The 9,261-nt window shown below is 35.8% G+C and overlaps 1 protein-coding gene across 2 annotated transcripts; it reads left to right on the top strand.

The window, feature by feature from the left end:
- The first annotated feature begins 1,487 nt into the window (after window positions 1–1,487).
- trpc6a (transient receptor potential cation channel, subfamily C, member 6a) lies at window positions 1,488–8,270 on the top strand. 2 transcript variants are annotated; one of them, XM_041232664.1, is made up of 6 exons: window positions 1,488–1,971; window positions 3,673–3,868; window positions 4,606–4,809; window positions 5,288–5,344; window positions 5,565–5,637; window positions 6,280–8,270. In XM_041232664.1, the coding sequence occupies exons 1-6, from the start codon at window positions 1,712–1,714 to the stop codon at window positions 6,444–6,446; spliced, it is 957 nt and encodes a 318-aa protein (XP_041088598.1). In that variant the 5' UTR covers window positions 1,488–1,711; the 3' UTR covers window positions 6,447–8,270. The 2 variants fall into 2 exon arrangements, with proteins under 2 accessions (XP_041088598.1, XP_041088597.1); XM_041232663.1 differs by having other exon boundaries at window positions 1,493–1,971; window positions 5,562–5,637.
- The last annotated feature ends 991 nt before the right edge of the window (window positions 8,271–9,261 follow it).

Here is a 9,261-nt window from a genome sequence, read left to right as displayed (position 1 = left end):
GTTAATCTAGAGCTGCTGCTGCATTTTTTTATGTTGATTAAGTTTATTAACGATGATTTGTCTGTTACTTTATTATCATAGTTTATTAACATACACTTGCCTATTGCTTTTCTCTTATTTATTCTGTTCATTTCATGTTGATGCAAGTGCGCCATGCCAAGTAGTAAATATTTATTTATTTATTGATTCATATTGTGTCTGTTGGTCAATTCCGTTTTAGAAAACACTTTGCTTGCTTCCCGAGGGGTGTTCTCTTAGAATACTGTATCTGTCTGTCTATCTATCTAGCTGGCTCAAGAACACTTTTAAAAGGGGTAGACTACAGATCCCATAATTTAATTTCTGCAGCCGTATCTTGCTATTTAATCTTGTGCTTTAAACACGCGGGAAGGAAGAAGAGTACATGGACTAGGAGATAAGCAGTGGATGGAGCTCATTACTAATGTGTTTATACTTTTCACTAGAGTGCAATGCATCATTTATTTGAGTCAATATACTGTACTTGTTTATTGTGGGAACAAACCCGGCAATTTGGTAGATGTTTGCAAGATATTGACCAAACGTCTTTAAAAATCTGAACATATGTTCATTTAATCCCCCATAGGAATGCACAGTACTTCAAGATATGTCAGACCTAAGCTTAGATAATTCATTTTAAAGTAATTGGAAGGATGGTGTGTTTCAGTGACTGCGCTCCAGCCTATACAACCTGGGATACACTTGTAAAGTTATAGCTTGTATAAAAACCATGTTGAAGTAAGGCTGTTCATAAGAATATGCACAAAATGTACTGAAACAGTATGATGAGACCAAGGTCCTGTCTGCTTGAGCAGGACCATAATTATATTTTAAATGATCTGAAAACAGTTATCACCATAACTATTATTATCTTACATAATTAAAAAACTCCAATTTACTACCATTCTCTCTCACAACAGAGGAGGAACAGAACAATAAAAGTAAACTTCAGATCCTTCAGTTTAATAACATGGCACTTAACACAGCCTCCCCCCATCACTTATGTCTTTATGAACAAATCAGAGAGAGAGAGAGAGAGAGGAGCAAAGCATCTTAGTAGCAGTGTTGTTGGTCCTCTTTAGTCTAGATTACTGTCAAAAATAAGATTATCAATGATCATTTATCAATGACAAATTATTGATAATATCACGATAATGGCTTGTGTTCCAACCATACTGTCTACTCATGTGACCAGTAATGAGCCCAGTGACTGCAGGGATGTTAGCCCTCACTGTTATGGATATATTTCAGTAAAGGTCAATGGATCGATGACTTAGCTTAATTTCACCACCCTGCTAATTCTCAGAAAACGCTTTGATTCCAAAAACTCAGTAAACAGGGACGGGACATTCATTGCAGACAGTTGGTTTTCAAAAGAAAACTCTACCTTTTAATATTTAAAAAAATATGAAGCAAACAGCTTGTGAATGCTTAACAGATATTGGAATTACAATTAAAAACTGGAGTGAATTATTTGAAAATACACCCCATTATTCAGTGTCACTTGCATTGAAAAACAAATACTAGTACTGAGATTTACTGTCTGGCAATGGAATAGTTAACACACCAGCTCAATAACTCTTTAAATGAGATCAAGATGAAAATTATTTGACTGCATTTTTGAAGGTACTGTACAGTGACCATTTTACTGTAGTTAGTAAACAAACAAATCCATATTTCTATTGCAGCTCGTATGAAATGGCTCCCCTCTGACCCGCAGCTTATCTCAGAAGGCCTGTATTCCATCGCAGTGGTTCTGAGCTTCTCCAGAATTGCCTACATTCTGCCAGCGAACGAGAGCTTCGGGCCTCTGCAGATATCCCTTGGGAGGACAGTGAAAGATATCTTTAAATTCATGGTGATATTCATCATGGTTTTCTTGGCCTTCATGATTGGAATGTTTAATCTTTACTCGTACTACCTGGGAGCAAAACAAAACGATGCCTTTACAACGTAAGTACTTTCCATTTTATAATGTGCCTTTTTAAAAAAAAAAAAATACTGAATGAAAAGAAAAACAGAAAAAAAGATAAATAATTTAAGCAGACAACATGTTGGGCTGGGGTTATTATTGCAGGTTTCAAATCCATTATATACAATTTACATGCAAATTAATCTACAGAACCTTTGTCTGTGCACCAGCCTATGAAGATCAGGGGCCAGCACATGGAATTATTCCCTTCAAGCTGCTGCAATGCTTCCCTGTTTAATTATTTTAATTGGCCCTTGAATGTTATGACTAATACAGTCTTGCATAATGTCACGTTTGCTCACACATTATCATAATTCCCTTCCAGCCACACAATTTGGAGTGGCACTCTGTACACACAAGAGAGAAATGTTGTCTGTTTAAACCTGTCTCTCTAGAGGTCAGGGAAAGGTAATAAACAACTGCTCCAAATAGTTTGTTATTTCATTTAATAGTAAAACAGTTAACAGAACATTTTTGGGTTAGTGTTTTGTGTTTTTTAAAGTTTATTATAACTGTAAAACATGTTGTTGCATATGTCCAATGCTGCCCTTTATTGAATACTTCATTTGAGTGTACAGCGCCATAGAAGAAGAAATTATACAGGTAACATGCACTGTGCTACCTTCTTTTGAGACTGGAAGGTGTGGAGTTTGAATCCCTTGTTCCCTATTCTGTGCTTGTGGGGTTGGAAGCCAACAGCAAATTGCATTGCGCTGTCACACCATTCCCTTTCACTCAAACAGATTCAGTGTTAAACTTGGATTTTAAACTGCAGCAGTTCTGTGTGTTGTCAGGGGTAATAATAAAACAAGCCCTTATTGAAACATGCATCTTGCCCCTTTGATCTATTACCAGAGGGTGCTATCATTAGGGTTCTTCAGTGATTTATTGTTTTTCTGTCAATGCTCTCTTACTCCACTAGAATATCGAATTTCCCAGTTCATTTTGTTTACTTAGGTCAGTCTATTATATTAAAGTTGGATATTATTCATGGTTCTGTATAGACCACATTGTTTTGGTATTCCCATCATAAACAATGTTCACAAAATACTTACTTTACCTCTTTACTGCAAACATTCCTTTTGCTACAGGATGTAAACTAATTATAGACGTCTATGCAAAACTGAATGCAGAATACATGACCATACCGAATAGGGGCGACTTCAGCCCTCGACATGTATTATCTCACATTTTTAAGGTTATGTGGTTGAATGCCTAAAAAATAACATTTGGAGGGAGAAAGAAGGACAGTAGCAAACATAAACAACTCTATTGAAAAACAGTGAGGATTTTTTTTAACCAAGGTAACTCACTTTGCTGACTAGCCTTGGTAACAAATGATTTTGTCTTGTAATGTATCAAAATTAGCAACAGAATTCTCTGCCAAGATTGTCTGAATTTCTGCAGTAATAACAGATTGATTAGAGAGCCAGCAATGTTTATTGATCTGACCTGAACTTCATACCTTCTGCTGGATATTTCTCATGCTATGGGCCAAAAGGAACAAGGATATGTTACATTCAACAGAACTGTACTGATTCATATATTACATACACACATACATACATACATACATACATACATTACATGCATGCATGCATGCATGCATGCATGCATGCATACATACCATACATACATACAATTGCACAGTAATGCATGTCATCTTTTGCCTTTCTTTTCAGGGTTGAAGAAAGCTTTAAAACATTGTTCTGGGCCATATTTGGACTTTCAGAAGTCAAATCTGTTATAATTAATTACGGACACAAGTTCATTGAGAATATTGGCTACATCCTGTATGGAGTTTACAACGTGACCATGGTCATTGTCCTGCTGAACATGCTGATAGCGATGATCAACAGCTCTTTTCAAGAAATTGAGGTAAGTTCTTACATTAAAACAAAAATATTCAGATGGATGAACTTCAATGAAAACCATCTAACATCCGGTCTTCGCCTCTCTGAATTGACCCACTCATATGTTATCACTGTTTCCAGATGTCTGAGAGCAGATTGATATCATATATTCTTTGATTTAAGGCTGCAGATATTTTTTATTTTAATTTTGAATCCCAGTCAGAATCAAAACAACTTAAAGGATGCGCATCCTTATTGGCTCAATAGGTTAAAGCCCTGCCTCTGTAACACACAACAGCGTCTGACAGGTTCTGGAGGAAAATCCTCAGGCTTATTAGTTGTTCTAATAATAATGCATACAGCATATGTGTTCTATTCTGTTCTAGTGCTAACCAGCCTCTCATGTCTGTACTGTCATCTTGCAACACAGTACAATAGAAGACACATCCTCAATGGCTCCCGGTATACGCATGTCTTTCCTTTCAGAGGAAAGAGAGGATATTTTTTGTTGTATTAATCAAATGTGTCCACCGCATATCTTTATAGAAACCTTAGAAGCCGAAAGCACAAAAAAATTACCCTTCATGTACATAGAGAGAATAACTCAGGCACAGACTACATTTTAAACCTCACAGAGGACAGAAAGAAATAAAAACTGTGCAATGTTTTTTTTTTTCTTTTTTAAAAGGCTTTTTAGAATGTTGGTGTGAAAGTAACTACAGTCCCTCGACTGTCACCTTGCCTCTGGCTTCTCTCCGGCAGGCCGATGCTGATGTGGAGTGGAAGTTCGCCAGAGCCAAATTGTGGTTCTCCTATTTTGAGGAAGGCAGAACACTCCCGGTTCCGTTTAACCTGGTCCCGAGCCCCAAGTCTGTGCTGTTCCTTCTAGTGAAAATAAAAAGCATCATAGTGACGCTGCTTCGGTGTGAAAAGAGTGAAGTGAAAGAGGATGCTGAACTGAACGAGGTACTCAGAATCATCCCACAAACACAGATCCTTCCTTGAGGGTGTTGCTGTTAACTTTCATTTCGATGGAACCTTTTACTTTACTGGATGTTGTAACTGCACAGTAATAGCTAAGAGAGAATTTCCACATCTCCACTAAACGAACCAGAAACATGCACATACCTAATTAAACATTCTTACATGAACTAGTCTCCCTAATTCATCCCAAGCTAATACATACAGTAAGTGGACTCTGCAAGCTGTCCTGAAAATGGCTAAGTAAATAAAACCATTCTATAGTCTGCCTTGTGGTGGCTGAACATATCAATGCATGTTCTTTTTTAGGAAAAAGAATGGCCCACAATTTTAAAACATTTTACAAAGGTTATTGTACACTTGAATGGATAAAGATTGATCTTGGCTTTTAGTATTTTTTTCTTTTAAAAATATGTAACAGAATAAAAACTATAAATATGTATATGATAAAATCTAATTTCAGATTGGCCTAAACAAACATTCCAATATCGGAAGCACAGCCTCGCCTACACGATACCAGGTAATGTATGTGTCTACAGTATACTGTATTTCCTGTATGTATGTATGTAGGTACGTGTAATTCTAAGAATGATAATAATGTTTAGTGTATGTAGCCACCTAGTGGACACTGATTAAACTGTGCCATTACTTTTAAGGTGCATGTGCTATTACCTACTCATCCTTATTTTTACACAAATTGATTTTCTGAATGCCTTTTTAAAATATTTTTTTTTCAGAAGATAATGAAACGCCTCATAAAACGATATGTAATAAAAGCACAAATCGATAAAGAAAGCGATGAAGTCAATGAAGGTAAGTTTAGTGTTTTTTTTGCAGTTTTACACAGACTGTTAATATACAGTACTGTACTGTCTCGACTGTAATTAAGTTGTACTCTGCTAGAACTAACAACATAGGTTGTACAAAATTGATCATAGCATAAATGATCTCTATTACAGTAATGGTTTGTTTGTTATTTGGGTAGGGGTGGGCTGATGGACAATTGGCGCAGAGACTGAGACAATCAGTGGCTGCAGAATCCCCTCTGGCAGTAGAATAGGAGGGCATTGCTACTCTAACACAGGGGAGCCCCTGCTGCTGGATATTATATATGTTCTTCTCTTACACTGTCTGCTGTTCTCTGGTATTATCATTACAGCATTTAAAAATGGCACAAACCTCACCCTGTTGAGTAAATCTGTCCATCAATGAAGCTATTTGAGGCAGCTGCTTTATGCAGAATTTATAATCTGAGATAGTCACAATAACTTACCACTGGGGGCCTTAATTCTACTTTTGCTACATTTGATAAGTCAATTACACATGATCAAACTGCTCTGTACTAGGATAGATCAATACACATAGATCTTGGTCCGATGACTTACTGTATGAATGCAACAAGGCAACACTTTTATGAAATGGCCAACACTGACCATTTTCACTACGTGTTTTCAGGTGAACTGAAAGAAATCAAACAGGACATATCCAGCCTGCGGTATGAACTACTGGAAGAGAAGTCCCACAGCAGTGAAGACCTGGCCGAACTCATAAGAAATCTTGGAGAGAAACTGTCAATCGAGTCCAAACATGAAACAAGCACTGGGCATCAGAGAAAAGCCTGACAAACTGCCAATTAAATATCTTTTTAAGTGTAACTTTAGCAGAGCAGTTCAAGACATGCACAGTGATGATACCACATACAGTTATTCATGAAACTTTAACACACGCTTTAAATAATGAGTTTATTCTCATCTTTCCAAACACTTCTATACACACTTTTTTAAAATAAATGTCTTTCAATTAAGTATGAATTTTCATGAAGCTTGAATTTGTTTAAATGATTGTACAGCACAGAATAGGTTGTAGGTCTCAACATACGTTTCTCTGGCAAGGCGCAAGTTGAAACTCCACTTTATTTTTTTGTCTTTATTAACTAATTAATTATTTTTGCATGTCACACAATAGGTAGGCAAGAGAGCACTGTATCAGTAATAAATGCAGTTTTGCTCTGCATTATTTAAAATAAAATTGCAGACCTCAAAGATATGTGTACCATATATTTACCATATATATATTTGACATGATATAGAGAATGTTGATATGTTACATCATTTTGACTAACTTTTATGTGTTGTGGTATTCCTATACCAGTAAGCCAATCCCTGACCTAATATTGGAAAAGCAAAATAATGTGATGTTGAATGGGGTAAGCTGAAAACCACTAAATGTTTTTTATATTTGCAATAAGGATGTCAGTTAAAAAAAAAAAAAACAGACACGTCCTCCTGACAAATCTAGATCTACCTTTAAACTGTTTAAAAATAACAACAACTAAACAAAACGCCTATATGAGTTATACCATTATATAAAAGCAACCTGTGAGATCATGTTATTGTCACATGTTATTGTCACGTAAGTCATACCAAATACTATTATACCTATCTATTATAAAGATATAGTTTTTTTGTGTGTTTTTGTACTTAATATGCGATTTTTCTCATATGGTTAAATACAAACTTATTTTCTACTATCAGAAGGACATTCTATGATGGCTGTTTAAAAGAAACTGTTGCAGCTTTTTAATACAGATTTGTAGTTGTTAGAAATTGACTTTCTCAAAGAATGTCTATGACACCAAACCCTCTGTAGCCCAGTATATTAGTTAGGCAATAACTTATACTATCTGTATATAGTTTGACTCTGCCTCTATGTGTATTTCTGCCTAACTGGTTTATCCACCACAGAAATGTGCGTAACGTTTGGCAAGACCAAAATAAGTATTTCATTGATTTGCAATTCTAACCAATTTAAACCAATCTCTCAGTTACTTATTTGAACCAATCATTGACCTAATTAGTCAAGATTAACAGGTGTTCCAGATCTTTAGCCACTGATGATGTAAAGACACCTATAAAACCTGCTGGATAGGGGCTGTCCAGGACCAGGGTTGGAGACCCCTGCAGTAGAGCAGTGTTACCATATTCAAATGACAAGATAGCAGTGTTATTCCAATACTTACTATCCAATGTTTTAAATAGCTTTCTCTACCAAGCTGGTTTGGCAGACCCTTTCAATAGGTAAGTTAGTCAAAGAGTAGTGGTGATCAGGGTCTGTGAAACCAACCATTTATATCTTTAATTGGAGCAGGAAAACTCCCAAATACATCTTAATAAACATACATGTTAAATATATGAGCATGAAATTGCAACGGCAGTCTGGTGCTGGATACACACAAGCACCCTTCTGCATGTATATACTGACAGTTCTTTAAAATGGAACCGGAACTTCAATAAATGAGTTATTGCATATGAATGAAATACTTATTTATGCCATCCAAAATATAGTGTTACCAACATGTTTATACTGAATAAAGTTTATGTAAATACACAAAATAGTTTTTTTTTAAAAATATATATATATCTAATAAAGCAATTATTTTGAACAAAGCGTTTGTCCTGTTTTTCTGTGTTCAAGCTGAGAACAACCAAAGCCACTTTCAATTCCAATTCATAATGTGGTCAAGTTGGGATCAGGTTTGCAAGACTAGCACAATGCACTAACATTATAGAGTTAACTAATTTTGCTTAAAGTCAAATGAAACCTGCTGAATAATGTTATGACTGTGTAACATGAAATACTGTGCTACTATTACGGCTTCCGGTAGACTTTTGCAATAACATTTTTTTAGTATTTTTTCATTATGTGATGTTAAATAAAAAATCTAAATTGTGTCAATATAGGGTTAAAAAAAACAACAATGACAACAAAAAACCCCAATATGTCTCAATCCTAAAATACTAGGTGATGCAAACCTTCTGTCCAGAGCTGTGTGCGTTGGGAACATGTTAGCACAGACTGTAAATGCATAAACACTAAGTCCACATTTTGAAAACCTGCTCTTGGTTATTTTACTTATCTCACCACTGAGTGAGGCGTCTTTAGGCTCAATGCCTGCTTGCATTAATTACAGTAAAAAAAGTCAAGCATACTCTGTTTGCATGTACATTTACTGGCCGTAAAAAGACATACAGTATGGTACCATAGCATTAGTACATTAATGTACTTCTCTTAATCTAGAAGAATGTAGAAAACATACAGGGGCTGTGAAAGTCATTCGAAACACTTGAATAGCCTGTGAATAGAATTCTCTGCAGGATGCTGTACAGAACCCAATATAATAAGGGAAATGCTGCATGGATACTGTTAGGACAAGGTCTTGTTTGCTCCACCCCCCTAGATCCATTATACATTCCTTTCAAAGACTAACTGGTAATTTTTGTTCTGTTCATACAGTAACAGTTTCTCAAAGTGGAAAAGAATGACAGGCTGTATGATGCAGACAATGTATTGTTCCTCTTTTTTAAATGTCTTTACTTTCACAATTACACATCTGTTGACAAATACTGTACACAAAACACATGGCTAAGTGCCGTTGTG

Source organism: Polyodon spathula, chromosome 30 (assembly GCF_017654505.1).
Source record: "Polyodon spathula isolate WHYD16114869_AA chromosome 30, ASM1765450v1, whole genome shotgun sequence".
Classification (NCBI taxonomy): Eukaryota; Metazoa; Chordata; class Actinopteri; order Acipenseriformes; family Polyodontidae; genus Polyodon; species Polyodon spathula.
Note: the sequence above shows the minus strand (reverse complement) of the source record. Positions and strands in the feature narration are given on the sequence as shown.

Excerpts from the sequence above, each read along its gene's own strand:
- trpc6a (XM_041232663.1), top strand. The coding sequence starts at position 1,712 with ATGAAATGGCTCCCCTCTGACCCGCAGCTTATCTCAGAAGGCCTGTAT. Across the intron at positions 3,869-4,605 it reads GCTCTTTTCAAGAAATTGAG|GCCGATGCTGATGTGGAGTG; the intron begins GTAAGTTCTTAC and ends TCTCTCCGGCAG. Across the intron at positions 5,345-5,561 it reads CCTCGCCTACACGATACCAG|AAGATAATGAAACGCCTCAT; the intron begins GTAATGTATGTG and ends TTTTTTTTTCAG.